The 16751-nt window shown below is 37.7% G+C and overlaps 1 protein-coding gene across 1 annotated transcript in view; it reads left to right on the top strand.

The window, feature by feature from the left end:
- Window positions 1-9852, top strand: part of atrnl1b (attractin-like 1b) — a 115823-nt gene extending 105971 nt beyond the window's left edge. Inside the window, exons 28-29 of the mRNA XM_041815736.1 lie at window positions 3953-4067; window positions 8092-9852. Coding sequence (XP_041671670.1) covers window positions 3953-4067; window positions 8092-8216 — 240 coding nt within the window. The 3' untranslated portion in view covers window positions 8217-9852. The remainder of the gene's footprint in view (window positions 1-3952; window positions 4068-8091) is intronic.
- Window positions 9853-16751: the final 6899 nt, after the last annotated feature.

Raw genomic sequence — 16751 nt, 5'->3', positions numbered from 1 at the left:
ATAATATATAAGTATTCAGTATTTACTTATCTGGTCATTTGCATGTTTTCTGCCGGACATTTCGACCGGTTATATTTTTATCTGCCGGTCTTCCGCCCTTTTTTACCAGCAAATGACCGACAAATGCCGGCTAACAGAAACTCAAGCTTAGCAGCCCCATGTAGTCAGAATGGTACGATCTTGGTTACATAACATTCGACTATGAGGTTCATAGTCAAATCAGACTGCTCCGAATTGAATCGTCAAATCGCCGACTATTCCGGGTCACCTCTATTGAGAAGTACCTCATATCTTAATGGGCCTCTTTGTTGACACTTGAATATTTGCATAATGTGCTTTTAATCTCTGCTGATGCAAAAAGTAATTATATCAAACTGGTATTTTGACATATTCCCGGTTAAAGAAATATGGCCCCTTTCTTCAATTTTTAAATTGCAGCAGGCCATATTGTGATTTAATCTAATTTGCAATTAATTGCCCAGCCCTACTTGTGATTTATTTTAATCAATTACCGCCCTTTTATTTGTAAACTTGGACATTTTTCTTATTCCATACAAGTGTTTCATGATGATGCTTGAATGATTCATGTGGAGATTTATACAGCACAGCTGTACTGCAGCAATGTATCAACCAGAAATCAGTTTCTATCCTGATGTTTTGTCACAGCTGTAATGATGTTCATGTTGAGTAGATTGTGATTAAATCTGCTTCATCATGATATTAGAATAGGGTTAAATTCTCCCTCTTGCATGAATGTTCCTCTTTCATCTGCTCATTAGCAAAATCAAATGATTTCTCATGAAAGGTCCAGCAATTTAATTGGCCCTGTATGTCAGTGGTAGATGTAGTATGTGCTTTTCTGTCATGAATGACCTGGAAAGATGCGTGTAAATATTGTGGTTGGATCATGTGAAATAACCCAGTTGAGTTGCGATGCTCATAAAAAGCCTTTTGTTTGCCTTACACAGCTGTAGAGTATGACTCATACTTTCATGTTATTTTTCCAGCTCTCCTTTGAAGGTTTTGAGTGATTTTGAGCTTTTAGATGACATAAAATTCGATCTTTTAGATACCTGTGTGACCATAGACTGTACCAAACTTTAATCACATTTGATCCAACATCCAGGCATGCTTTTTCCTGATACTATATATATATATATATATATATATATATATATATATATATGCGTTATATGGATGGTAGTTTTTAGAAATAAGGCTTCAATAATGTGTGCACTCAGAATAATTTCCTGAGTATAAAATGTGTAAATGTTTCACCGACAGTTTGATCGGCTATTTAGAGTTTAAACCTGTCAAACTTAATTACACTGTATATGTGTTCTCTATTCTACAGTTTTGGGTCTTCACCTTTGTCCAGCTCTCTGTACTCATCATTTTTTCTGTCCCTCTGTGTTAGTCACAGCTGATTTAGAGCACAGCTGAATGGAAACACACCAAGCCACTTTAGCCTCTGCAAATAATCTGACTTCTGCAAAAAGGAGAACTTAAAAAAAGGACAAAACAACAGGCAGGAACTGCCCACAAGACTGGCTGAACTCCTTCCCCAGTTTTATTTATTGATGGTTAATTGATGATGTCAGTGCTTGTGTGTTGGATCAGTAGCATTGGCGCTAGCATTCCTCCTTAAACTCTTTCCTTGGCCCCTGTTAACCCATTTCCCTGTTTCTTTCACACGTACATTTTTGGCATCTTCTCCCTTTTTTTGCCACTTCTTTTTTCTACATTCAACCCATTTTTGCACCTCTGCCCTAATTTGTCCCTTAATAGCAACATGTTGCTCATTTTTGCCTCGTTTTACCACTGTTAACCTTTTTTTGCCCTATTTTGCCGATAACAACAATTTTTTTTTTTACCATTTTCTTCCACTTTTAACCCATCTTTGCTGCTTTTTTCTCATTTTTTGCCACTTTATAGTGACTTGTCAACCATTTTCCCACTTTTTTTGCCACTGTTATCCCAATTTTGTAACTGATCACCAATTCTCCATTTCATTTTTAGCTACCTTCAACCTATTTTGCAGTTTTTGCTCCATTTTGCCTCTTTAAACCCAATTGTGCTGCTTTTTGTCAACTTAAGCCACTTCTTTTTGCCACTTTTAACACAAAAATTCAAGTTTTCTTGAATTGATAAGTGTTTTTTATTCAGGTTAAAAATATAATATTTTTTTCATTTTGATGTTGATTTTAGAGAATTTCACAGGCCCCCAGTTGTGCTGGGCCCCAGGAATCTTTCTCCTTCATGCCTCTTTTTGGAAGCTTTGACAACATGGTACTATAATAGATTTCCATTCATGCCCTGTAAAGTTTCATGTATGGGTTACACCATTTTGATCCTGTGCCATTTTTTGCCCTGGCAAGTCATTTTGAGCATAAAACCACTGTACTTTGACTCCTGCTCTGTGGAGAACAATGGCGGAGGAAAAACTGATCTCACTCTCGTTATTTCAAAGGTACAGTTTCTAGGCCTGTGGCTGCTGGAAATGCCAGGTCAGGATTGTTTAACGTTGTTATGAAGTTTTCTTGGGGATTTTTTTAAAACCAAAAGTTCCAGTGAACTCTGTAAACTTGGTTAAATTAGCAAGTAAAATTAAGTGCGGAATGAAACATGTTATTTTGTTTTTGACTATGTTTGTTGCTTTCAGTTTAACTTTTAATAACTTCTCCAGCTCCATGACATTTGAGTTTGCTCACGTTAAATCTTTTGTGTTCTCTTCATCCATAGGGTGCTTATCATGAAGTTCCTGCTTTTTAATGCTTCAAAGTCACCTAGTAACTATAAGAGACACTGTTGTGTGAATGATGGCATTTAAAATGGCAAATTTAATTGGCAGTTGAAAGGAAAATGACACTTTAATGCCCCTCAGTAAACTTGACTGCAGTTATTTTCACTTCCTCTTTTTCTTGATGGCTTTGACAAATCTGTATTAAACATTTTACACTCACCTAATTTATCATATTTAACAAATGAAGTTTCTGTATTTTGAGGCACAACTCATTCAAAGAGCAAAAAAATAACATAATTGGTTGTTTGCTGTTTAAAATAAATATCAGTTTCCAGTAGAAATGACTTCCCCCCCAGTCATGACGCGCTCATATTTCAAAGCATTTGTTTGTACAGCCCTTTTTTTAACCACTTTGCCTCTGCTGTCAGTCTTATCTCCATTTTAAATCCAGCCAGACAAAAAGAAAAAAAAGCCAATTCTATTCAGACATGTTATTACTCCCCAATTTGTATCCCACCACGCACAAACATGCTGTGAAACCCTTGACATTCATTATATCAGGATGACGTCTTTTTTCATGCTTCAGACGAGCAGTTTTGACCATTAACTTGGAGGGGAAGTCAACACCGTGATACGTAAACTGACTGACAGGGACTCACACACGTGTTTTGTTTTGTTTGACCAATCAAAGCGTGTCTCAGGAGGAGGGAGTCTTCAAAAATTAAGTTTCAGACATAGCATCAGCTGATCTGTTGCTTCTTCCAAAAACATAATAAAACTAAAATCTGGTGGTTATATGCCCCACGAGGTACTGTACAATCTAGAGTAGAGTCAAAGAAGAGTGGTGGGCCAGAGAAGGAGGGCTGAGGTGGTTTTTGTAGTTTTGTCATGGAAATCGTATGTCTCCAAAGGTGTAGGTGCAACTTTGTATAACAGAGCTAGTTTAGTGAATGGGCACAGAATATAATGGCCTTTGTTCTCCAAAATCCCATAAAGCTCTCTTAAGATATTGAATTCAAAAGACTGGATTGACATCAGAGGCATGAAAACAACAGGGTCTGACTGTCGCATCATTTTGTTTTAATTGAAACTGATACTTAAATAATTAAATCATCATGACAGACAAGCTCCAGAAGAGTTCAGGTTTCTTTTTCCTCATCGTTGAGCTAAAATTTAGTAAAACAATCTTTGCTCTCTCTTGTTCCTCAGGGTGCACCTAAACCAGTCGCCATGGAGCCGTGTTCAGGGGGGAAAGCTGCCGTGTTGACTGTCCTCATGCGGCTGCCCTCAGGACCCTCAGGCTTACCTCCACCAGGACAGTCAGGTAACACAGGCAGTGCAGTCATCCTCATCAGTTTGGATTATCTCATTCAACATTTGCAGCATGAAGCGTGTACTTTGAGATGTGTTGGGAAGAAAGTGAAGCACATTTTTGACTTGTGTAAAAAGCTTAAGCTTTCCTGGGGCCCATTTTTGTATCCATTTGGTTCATCTGAGTTTCCTTGATTCTCACCTTAAGCTGTCTCAGTAAACCTTTATTTAAACCAGGTATGACTCGGCAAAAAAAAAAAAAAACATCCTCACAGTTCAACCTCAGCTGTAGAGTCTTTTCTTGTAGCTCCAGTGAGTGTTTAACATGACATGCCAGATAGACTGGTTCATAAACCCATTTCATAGGATGGATTTCACATTCATCTGGTAAACCTTCCATACAAAGTGTTTGGGAAGGGCAGGACTTCTGTCCGTCAAATTCATAACTTCTCTCAGATGATGCTTATCGGTAAGGTCTGTTATTAGACCAGGAACAAATTGGGCCCCAGATTGGAGCTTTGCTAGATGGATTTGCCTGATGACAGACATGGAATCTGGCCAGTCCGTCTGCTTTCCTAGGTTAGTGGGTGTTAGCTTGGAGCTAACGTCAAAAAGCAGCTTCAGTTAGGCAACTAAACAGGTGGAGATTATACTTCTACATCAAGAAGCAAGTTAAACATATTTCCCTTATTTCCTTTTCAATCAATAACAAATTCCTTTTTCTGTGGTAAAGTAAATTTAATTTTCTTCAATCTATGCTAAGCTTCTTATTTTCTTTTAAAATAGAAGCACCTGTATCCAAACAGGAAGTCATTTACCTTGAGTTTAACCTCCTGAGTCCTGAGCTTTTTTTGGAATGCATTTTTAGTATCTTTCACTTATTTGGATTAAGTAGAACCTGATAAGATTATACTCTCAGCCTTGTCTTTGAACAGGAATTACTTTTTTACCAAAATTATGTACAAGATCAACTCAAAATCCCTAAAACTTTACAGAAACTACCTACATTTTTTGTGAAAATTCTTCAACAAATTTTTAAAGTTTTACTGGAGTGGAACCCTAAAATTTCCTCAAATATTCCTTTCACGGATCCTTAATATTCCAGTAAAGTTTTCCCAAAGATTTCCATTTTTTTTTCCAATTTCCATGTAAATACCTGAACATTTTTTAAGAAGAAAATTTCCCCTAAAATTTCAATACAAATTACTGAAAAAGTGCAATTATTTTTCCTGAAATTTCCATAAGATTTCTGGACATTTAAAGGGACACCCATCCTCTCCCAAATAAATTCCAAAATACTCCCCCTCCAAACATCCCAAGTTTAAATGAAAATACCCCAAAAACTCCCTAAAAGTACAAATAAGATCCCCAAGATTCCAAGAAAATAATGAGAAAAGACAAGATAGACTTTAAGATGACAGGAAAATCCCCAAACATTGAAATTAAATTTTCATAAACATTCTGGAAATTTAGAAGGACCCCCCCAAATTCCCAATCAAAAACTAAACAAATGAATATTTAATAAATCATTATTATACAAGCAAATTTCCTACATCTCCAAGTAACCCCCTGCCAAAAAGAAATAAAAAAATAAGTAATTCTCAAAATTTACAAATACATGGCTCAGAATGCCTGAAAATCTCCAAACATTCCACATTTCAGAGAAAATAAATAAATGAAACTCTCCATAATATACAAACATTCCAATATTGCTATTAAAATATTAGAAAATTTCCGAGATACATTCAGAGAAATATCCATGACTGTTTCATTGCAAATTCTCCCAGTATTTCAGGTAAATTACTTATTTTTCAATGGACAGCCCGACTTAAAAATTCTAATAGTGGAAATTATGTTGTAGGAAAGCCAAAATGTACTGTCCTGCCCAATGAAACAAGAACAGTTTTAAATGCAATAATTGGTCTTTTAAAATGGGAAGATTACTGGCGATATACTGAAGATATCATGAAATAAGTTACAGCTAAAAAATATCTGTTTGACCAACGTGCCTAAATAGGTCAAACATTAGTATCTATCAGGGGTGTGGCGAGACACTTATCTCACGAGACGAGACGAGATTTGGGCCCATGAGACACGAGATGAGATGAGATTTTACACTTTTTTTCAATTTTGGAAAAAAAAAATACATTGGTGGATAATATGTCCTTTATACAACTGAAAGTCATAGTTACAACGCATTCAGGTCTACTCAAAAATGTTTGAATTATGTACTGAATAGGCTATTAATGCTTCCAAAGAGTATGTTTTGTCTAACTTTGACTCAAACGGTACTTTTTAATGCTCTTCAAATCAAACCTTTCATTTTAACAGTACAAAATCTTTAATTCACTACACTATGCACTCATTACTACAATTACAATAACTTTTTCTGATAATATTAAAAACAGTATAATATTATTATACTTAATTACATATAATAAAAAATTTGATTATTTTAAAAGTACTCTAAGCACTGTTTACAACAGACTGAAATGTAAAGTGCTGCATCAGTAAAATCAAACTATTTCTCATCCTCTTTAAGGACATCCATATTTAAAACACTAAAAAGAAATATTTCTGTCAACATGTTTGCTGTAATTTAAAGAAATAGATTATCTTATCGTTTTGTGGTCTTTTTTTCTCGTATGAGCTTTGACAGTGTTGGACACGACGCACAGATGAGCGTGTGTGTTAATGTGTGTGCGTTTGTGAGCGAGTGTGTCTCTGTCTGCTGTCAGACAGCAAACAAAGCGCGTTTAACTGGAGCTATAACTTCGCTTTTTGGAGCTACTCTATGGCGCTCATACAGAGTTTGTTTTGCTAAATTTACCACTGCAGTATGCAGACCCGTTGCGCCAGCCAACAGCTGATGGATGACATGACGAAGCAGCAACTCAAAGTTACAAAGTCACAAACAGCGGCACTACGAGCGTGTCTGCGCGCATACACGAACTAAATAAACGCTGTATTCTCCTCATGGAGAAGGCACAGGCTTTCACCTGCAGCATTTTACCAATTCACACAGTTATGATGATTTATAGGCGGATCACGTGCAGCTCAAGTAGCGCACGCGAGGGGTGTAGGAGATTGGATACCGGATCAGCTCCGTTTCTTCATTAGCTCTCTCACCAACAGTTTATAGTGTCCAGGGCATCTTTGTGGTCTTTTATAGCTTACAGTTTGGTATTGTCTTCTGTAAGGAGAGCTGCTAAGTGTCTGCACAACACTGATCTCGCGAGATTGATTTTTCCGCGACGAGAAATCTCGTGGCGTTTTGATCTCATGAGATCTCATCACACCCCTAGTATCTATCCTAATTTTCACAATCAGTGCATCTCTACTGTAAACTGTACATGTGAATCTGTGCCTCATATTTCTTTATTACTGATTCAAAATCCCTGACCACAATAAGCCAACGACACTTATTCATTATTATGATACAATTCTATAATAACTATTGGCTTGGAATAATTCCAATTTCAATAACTAATTCAAATTTGACTGATTCTGTTTTCAGTATTTGGCCAGCTGCTAATGTTCTGCTGCCTCTAAATTAATGACTTCATTTGATATCATGGGAGTGAATGACGGCTCTCAGCATATCAGCTATTAATCAATCAACTCTACAAACTCATCTTCTGACATCAACATGGTCAGATATTTAACTAATAAACAACGTTGTAAAGCCTTCTCTCAGTTTAACTGTGTGTTTGTTATTGTTTATTTTCCATGGTTGAAAAGATCAAAATTAGCAGCAAAGAAAAAAACGGAACATCACAGCAAGTCAAAGCAAACATGTCAAAATGAAACAAAAGGCCTGTGTGTTCCTCAAATTACTGATGTTACCACTAAAATTGGGGCTCCACTTTAAAAGTGCAAAATAAAATTGTAGCTTCAGAAAGCAGCAAAATATTTTACATAAAATTGGGTGTTTGGAAAACTACACATGCCTCTAACATCACTTTGTAGAAATTGCCTGTTTTCACCGCCCTCTATCTCTCTCTCTTTTTTTTTTTTTTTCTTGCTTTCCTCCCCAGGAATCATCGTTGCCAGCGCGCTGATAGATATCTCACAGCAGAAACCAACAGATTTTAAAGACAAGTCGCAGGCTTTAAAGAACCGAAAGGCCCTTCCTCCGGCACACCAAAGCACCTGCGTCTGAGCCAGTCACTCTGATGGCTTCGCTTTTTATTATACATCCCATCTGAGGTCGGGTTGTTGCAACATTGCTGAAGGTCTTAGTAGGAGGCCTTTTAAAAGACACAAACATGGCTTTCATTCAGCTGCTAACACTTGAGGAAACTTGCCAAGTCTGAGGAGCACAACCCTTGCTCTAAAATCCCTCTCCCATACCTGAAGTAGACTTTCTGGACCCAGATCTCCGGCAGCGACAGTGACGCCATCAGAGACTAAGACTTTGAGGATTTGAAGCTTCAATGTCGCAACATTTTTCCATGGAAAGGCGAAAACGTCTGCTGTTGGGTTTTGTTGAAGTTTAACTGAGTTGGAATACGTAATTTAATAAAACATGCTGCCTGTTTGTTTAACCTTTATGTTGCTTGCCTACAAGTGGTATTCTATGGTGCTAAAGCATTTAGTTTCTATGACAAGCCTTTGACTCATTCTGCCTTTTTTAGGGAAAGCTATGACTCGTATTTTTGTTACACCCCACGACCACATGATAGTGTTTTTACCGTGTTAAAGAACGCCACTTTCACCAATAAGCATTAATGATTGGTTTACTCACTGTACATATGTGTCATCCACCCAGCTGACGCTAAAGTCTGTATTTCTTTGAAGAAAAAGAGACTGCGAAATCACTACCAGCAGCTGTTGGGAGAGGCAAGAACAAATCCTCAAACTAACGCATGAAGAATTCTAAGAGTTGAGGACGTGTTTTATTAGCAAACTGGAAGTTTCCTTTCATTTTTTTTCAGTGCTCGCTGTTAAAGAAGTCACAAAGTTCTGCTGACTTTTTCATGTGTTTTGCTGTGGACGTTTAGCTTTCAAGCTCGCTCTCGGAACGGCGGGAGACGAGAGCAGGGACGTCGTGCTCGTCTGGCTGTTTACTTGTTTGTTTTTGTATGTCTTTTTTGTAAAAGTCCTCTAAAGCTACGACTTTATCCCCATCCTTTGAGGAGTTCTGTTAACTTTTTTATAATGCCTTCGCTTTCATTGAACTCCTAAGTGGGAGAAAAAAGGGGGGGGCATGTTGATGTGCAGTACTTTAAAAAGCTGTCGACCATTTTTAGCCCCACCCCCCCTCAGCTGTACAGTGTCTTGTTGGAACAAATGTGATTCCCTGTCACTCTTTCTTGAGATTTCATGTTTGTCAGGTTTTTATGACAGTTTGGCAAGAGGTTTTTCTTTCCTTTTTCGGCCTTGTCAGCTGTCCCTATTCTATCTATAAATTGTAAGTCTTTTGCTACACTTGTGAAAAGAGCATTTCTGTTAATATTTTGTTTTTGATATTTAACAGATTCCTGTGTAATAGCGCATTTAACTTGATTTTATTGTTTGGCGCCAATCGGTTGATTGGACGTCAGCTCTTTTTTGAAGTTGTGCATCTTTAAGGACTGTATGGGCATTGTCTTTTTGTTGCAAAGTGTTCAATATGATACATTTTATAAGGATAGTATGCCAGCTAATGTGTTTTTATTTTGTGTTCGTAGAGTAATCCTATAACAGTGTCATTACACAGGAATCAGGGTCTCACTGTACCGTGAAAAAAAGATGATAAACTGCATATCAGTAATCTTCAGTGTATTTTAAAGATGGCCAGGAAATAAAACAAACAGACCTGAGCAGCTTTTTCTGCCTTTTTTCATACAGTACAAATAATTCAGCCTTCAGTTTCTTTGGTTTATGTTTTGCCTGCCTGTTGGTGTTTTTTCACCTGAAACCTCAACCTACAATTTTTTGTTGATATTCTGGTGACAACGTTTCCACCTGCTTGATCGCCTCACCTAATGATAATCATTCCCTGTGAAAGCACGTCAGTGGAAGAGCCCAAACACTGGCCTGAAGGTAAGTGTGCTTTGTGCTTATCAACAAAAGCAAAAGAGCTTGTAAAGATGGTGGCCAAAGCTGCTAAGAGAGTGTCATTGTCCACAGCGAAACGAGTCTTGTACCCACATGGGTTGAAAGGCTACTTGGTTAGGAAGAAGCCATTACTCCAAAAGCAACATAAAAAAGACAGATTACAGTTGCACACAGGGACAAATAACCTAATTTTTGGAGACATGTCCGTTTGGCCATAATGACCATTATTAAAATTTAGGACAATGGGAGAAGGTTGCAAACCTGAGAACACCATCCCAACTGTGAAGTAAAGGGATGGCAGCATCATGTTGTGAGGGTGTTTTGCTGCTGGAGGGACTGGTGCACGTCACAAAATAGATGGCATCATGAGGAAAGAACATGATGTAGAAATATTGAAGCAACGTCTCAAGACATCAGCCAAGAAGTCAAAGCTTGGGCGCAAACATAGACTGTAGGTAGAACTGGACAAAGCTTGTGTGACGTCAGCCGTCTGATTACAGTTGGCGGACGCAAAAAAACAGCTTTTGAAACCAATCCGTGGTGGCCTTCAAATTGAAATCGCTGTCTCAACCGAACTTTGGATCAACATAACGGCAGACAAGAGCCCGCCCACTGAGCTCGACTTCCTGTCAGCTGAGCTAGCCCTAAAGCAGGCCTTCTGGAGGTAGCTATTTGTCGATCAAATGAGACACGCCAATCAGTGCGCAGTGTGGCATTTGCTAAATATAATCTAAATGATTGCAGTACAAAAAATTCACCCCCATATAACGAGGGGGCATGAAGAAATCAGCTAATGAGCCACTTTTTGTTTTTTGAACCATGCTATAAACAAGTGGACACTCATGATATTGTAATTTTTTGCACTTTCGCATTGGCTTCATTTTCCAGGACTGGAGGTTGCGGCTTGGGTGCAAATGGGTCTTCCACATGGACAATGAACAAAAGTATACTGCCAAATTAGTTACAGAGTGGCTTACGGATAACAAAGTCAATGTTTTGGAGTGGCCATTCAAAAAATTCTCTCAATATTCAGCAATATTTCCTCAGAAAACTCATTTAAGTTCCTTTCTGTGTAATGATTAGTCTTAACTGTGTTTTGCTTCTCTGGGTTGAACTGTTGGACTCACTGGTCAGCGCTGCCCCGCGGTTGGCAGTGGTATTGCTACGTTTGGTCTGTAAGGTTTGGCTCTACATCCTGTCCTGTAGACTGATGACAGACCTAAATAAGAGAAAGCAGAATCACTGAATACACTTCTTCTGGTTTATTAATGATAATTCACAGGAAATATACATTATTTCTAGGCAAATTTTATTTATGTTGCTTTCTGTTACTATAAATCTTACACTACAACGTTTTTGCCAATCCATGTGCATGATAGTGTTTATCACAACACTGTTGTCTGCATGCATAACTTTTTTGAAACTGTTGGTAGCCAAAAACAACTCTTAACAATGTATCATTTCCACATAAACATGGCCTAGAAACTCCTGGGTTTGTTGCCCCCAGCTCTGTGTTCACACTGATGGGTGGCATTGCTTTCAGCTGGTTTATGATTCACTTAGAGCCTCAAACACATTTTATGTTTTTTCTTTTTCTGCTGTTAGAGAACCATTGCGCTTTCAAAACCACAAAAGTATACTTTATTTGGTCTGAAAAACTTAAAAGCCAAAAGAACACTGAGTTTTGGGCCAAGATTCTGAATAGTAATCAGTCCTACAAATGGCTCTACAAATGGCTCTACTTAAGTCCAAGCGAAAAATGAACTTTTAAATAAATATTTTTATAAAGATGTCAGAAATGGAATATGTATACATGTTTTGTATTTTAATTTGAGGATAAAATAATCCTCTAAGCAGAAGAGGCAATCAAAATCAAAAAGATAGGCTACATTTTCATTTATTTCACTTGGAAGTTGCTTGAATTCACAGGGAAGAGAATCTGCAGTTTCATCCTCTTAAACTCTTATGATTTTAAGAGTTGATTCCTGCATATGCAGACATTTTCCAGAGTGCTCCTCTTCCTCTTTAGCAGTTAACAATTAATTAAAGATGTGAAGAAATAGATGCAGCCTGCCAAAGTGCTACTCTGAATCATTTTCACACTCAAGTACACTTCAGCTCTTTATGTGCTTTTGGAAAAAGCTGCCAGCCTTAAGGAGTGGGATTATAAAATACTGCTGATGAAGAAAAATGGCAATAAAACTAGTCATTTGTTCTTCATCATGAAAAAAGAACATGCAGCATTCCCATTGTAAAGATTTTTTTTTTTTTTTACCATAATAAGTCAATGTCAGACCTGTCGTTTCAGCAGGATGGTGAACTGTGAACATGAGCTGTTGGTGTTTCAAAAACACAATCTATTTGGTCTGTTTGTACTTGTAGCACTCCAAAGAGAGCTGACAGCTCTGGAAGGTGACAGGTGGTCTTAAGGCTCCATTGTGAATCGCAATTTTGCAGTGCTTTTGGCTGCCAGGTGACCGTGTGAAGTGCAGTCTGTCTGCTATAAGTCCACCCCTGCTGATTTAGGTGATGTTGACAATGATGAAATGTCAGAAATGGATGTATTAGAGCAACTTTTGATGCTCTCTTTAGTCCCATTATTACTAAAGAATTGATCAAAAGCTGTTTAAGGACATTTCAAAACACTCAAATGGTTTCATAGATAAAAACAACCACCATTCTTTAACTGTAACAATAATGATATGAGCGACACTTCTGAAAAAGTATAGAGTACCAATGCTGGGTTCAAATATACAGGCCTGCATTAAAGGCTACAATAGGTTAGTCATACTGTATGTCCAGTGGAATATACACTCAAGGGCCACTTTAATAGGTACACCAGATCAACTGCCCATGAATGCAGTTATATAATCAGCCTATCACAGGCAAGATCAGATAATGCGTTTAGGCAGAGAGACATGGTCAAGACAAACTGCTGAAGTTCAGAGCGTCAGAGTGGGGAGATTAAGTGACTATGAAAGTGTGGAAGTAGTTTTTGTTACAGTCAGGAAAGCCAGCAGGTTTATCCAAGGTGGAGAATTTATTGTGCAAATTTGCTGAAATTGTGAATGAGATCTGCTGTGCTGTGCCATCACTTGGGTTTACTGTTTGGCTGATGGTTAAAATCCTGGCAGGATGCATTTTTAAATACTTTGCTGTTAAAGGAATATCCAGCATTGTGATGAACTGTTATGTTCATAGGTGCATTACGGCCATTAAAAAAATAAAAATAAAAAAAGATCTGTGAATTTTGAGAATGAATTGAAATTATTCTGGTCTGTAAAGTCATAAATGTAAGAAACCAAACCAAGAATTCTTGATGTCAAAAGTTGAAAATTTATGCATAATAACTCAACATTTCAAGTTTAAAAGTTGTAAATTTTGACTTTACAAGCCCATAATTCCAAGTTTATAAAGCCATACATTTACAGCATTATAATGTCATAAATTTGAGGGAAATGAAACTGAAAACACTGGTTGGAGGCCTCTCCTGGATGGCGTTAGCTTCTTTTATTTCTGCAAGGCAAATGGCTTCATCTGGTGTGATTTTTTTTCCACACAGTAAGCTATTTTTGGGGCAGGAGCACTGAACCTCTGAGCCAAGACCCCCGTTGAAAAAAACTAGAATTTTCACCTTAGGTGAAATTTACATTTTTTAAAACTTGAATATTTCAGGTTATATTCTCTTAAATTAACACATTTTTAATTTAAAATTTTGATTTTTTTGCTGTTAAATTTAGGGGTTAATCATCTCAAAAGTCCTGATTTTGGATTCCCATAAAAGTGCAACCTTGTAATTTAAAAGATGTTGGCCCTAATACAGTGTGGTATTAATGACCTGTTGGACCACTGCAGGTGTATTTATGGTGCCTTGAAGCCCGAGAGGTGGGCACTTGGTTTAATCCACACTGAAATAAAACACAATCATTATGTTTTTATCTCCAGAAGAAATGCAGAAATATGTCTGGAAATGTAAATGTGGTGAACCATGGGATAGTGGTAGTCAGGTGGTTATGTCTACATGACTACATGTAGTTAGTCTAGGTTCAAATCAAACCTATGGTTCCTTTTACAAGCTATGCTAAGCTCTCTTTCCAGTTTCACTCTATCCACTGTCGTATCCCTCAATTTAAGATATTTGACTGCAGGAGCTGAGACTCAAATGCCTTGACCCCTGGGTTGAGAGTCAGCTGACTCTTCCACTGATCCATGGTCACTATTTTTAGGATTGAATGAATAAAGGCTTGAGCGAGAGCTGTGGAGATACAAAGTAAATTCTGGCAAAAAAAAGTCAAGTAGAAATTTATTCGTGATGATGTGAATCATGGTTTATGTTTAATGCTCAAGGCTGTACTCTATGTTGAGAAATCATAAGGTATTTAGAATATGTCCCATACTATTAATGAACAAAAAAGATTGAAATGTTCAAGAGTGATGAAAAAAGCCAGCATGCTATTTTTGCTTACAGTAGGTCTGTGAGGAGTTATTGCATCATCACATTTGAATTTGTGAATCCTCAAAAATGTTATTAAGCTGACAATCAACCTCAGCATGATAAGTGAGACAGTACTGATCACTGGGGGAATCTGCTATATCCAATGTGAAAATATTTCACATTTAAATCCACAGACTATTGTCTTGTAAATGGATTTTAAGTAGGACTTTTCTAGTCTTCTGACTAGCCAAACCACAATCACACCACAGATCGTACTCACCCACTGAAGGCTGAGGTTACAGTGCAGAAATCAAGGCCTTCATGTCCCAAGATTCACTTCTGCTTGGAGGGTATAGATTTTCTGTTTTTCTTGGTTTGTCTCCAGAACGACCACGAGATGGTGATTAAACTGTCACTCTCAGCAACATAATTCACGGGTATGAGTGTCAGAAGACAACTCTGCCAACTCGTTCAAAATAATCCTGCAGGATTTTTGGACAGCGCCACACATCTTAAATCAAGTGTCCAGGCCTGAACTTCTGATGTTGGTGTGGTTTACTTATAATGGAGAGCTTAAGACTAATGCGCTCACCAGTGCCTGTTTGGTAAAGTAAAACTATGTTATGAATTCAAACAGGGGAATTACTGTGTGGAGCTGAAACAGCTGGACTCTTCCTGTTTGGGTAAGGACTATGACATTAAACTACCACAGTTTACCAAAATAAAGGGGAAGGGAGAACATTTTTACCTTTGGTACAGCTAAATGGTCTTTCAACTAGCTTACCTAGCATACACACTAGGTCAGGCTTCCTCTTACCAAGGGACTGTAGAGTCCACAGTGAGTCTCTACAGTCTTTCTGTCGGGAGCAGGATGGTTTGAGTGTCTCATGACTCCATAAACAGTGCAGGCAGTACATCAGTAAGTCAGGCAACACGTTGTTAACATTAGCAATGCCGTTAGGTAGCATTGCTAATGCTAACAGAGCAGTCACACTCCTGCTGCATCTCTGTACCTTGTTTTCCACTTACATAAGTTTACATGGTGAGTCAACTTGAAGCCCATTAATTTCTATGAGAATCTCCATATCCAATGTCAATATCCAATATGCCGGCAAAACTTCTCCGCTCTGTAATATCTTTGTCTGGAATGTGCCGCCAAAACACGGAAACATTTAACCTCTGGTTTTGGAGGGACTGTGTGGCAGATATGCTAGCTAAGAGAACAAACTGCTAACCGGCTTACAAATCATATTTATTAGCCTGATGAAACACTGTCAAATTAACTAATGATTTAAAATATACCATACAATACGAGGTGCTGTTGGATTGTCTTAGCAGTCTGAAATATATTTCTACATTTGATGAAACATTAGGAGGCATAATTTTCCAAAACAGGTTAGTTAACATAAAACCGAACATTTGAATGGCTAAGTGAGCTAGCTCAGTATCTCAGATGGCCTCTCTCTCGTAGACCATTAATGGGAGACGTCAACTCTGTCAGAATGAAAGTGCCATAATTTGCCAGAACAGCAGTTCCCAGTTTGTTCTTTGTTTTTGTTTTTGGTGTTGACACCTTTATTCATAAACAAAATCTGGTATTCATGGAATAAAACACTGTAGCCTTCCATTAATGGAACAGAGAGAAATATCTGAGATCTAACCCAGGGGTTAATTTTGTTTAGACCAGCTTTATAAGAAGAAATGTTATCGGTGGCTCGCTTTGGCTTAGTTAGCTTTAGCCAAAGCTAACATAGCTTACACAGAAAATGTAGCTACGGAAGCTTTTTTTTTTTTTTTTGCAGTGTTAGAATGCTTTCATGGAGTATGCTCTTTTTTCCTGTTAGCAGACTGTTTACTTGGCTTTATCAAACATTTTGTAATGGGGTTTTGCAAGTCAGGTTGTTAACTTTTAACATTTGGTATCCCAACCCTTACCCTAATCTAACAGAAAGTTTAATCCTATTTTTATTTTTTATTATTTTTTTTAAATCTTAGCATTCCAGTTCCAACAGATGCAGTCTGCGCAAGGGGCCGTAGTGACTACCTTGTGTTGGACACTAGGAAGCATCCTGTGTGTACTGACCAGCAGAGGTTTGCTGCACTCAAGCTGTCTTACTTAGGCAGATAAATTATATTTTGCAACAATTTAGATTACAAAATGTAATAATTGTGATTCTGGCATGATAATCACAACACTTGTACTTTAAGCATTTCCATTCA

This window comes from Cheilinus undulatus, linkage group 20 (genome assembly GCF_018320785.1).
Source record: "Cheilinus undulatus linkage group 20, ASM1832078v1, whole genome shotgun sequence".
Classification (NCBI taxonomy): domain Eukaryota; kingdom Metazoa; phylum Chordata; class Actinopteri; order Labriformes; family Labridae; genus Cheilinus; species Cheilinus undulatus.
Note: the sequence above shows the minus strand (reverse complement) of the source record. Positions and strands in the feature narration are given on the sequence as shown.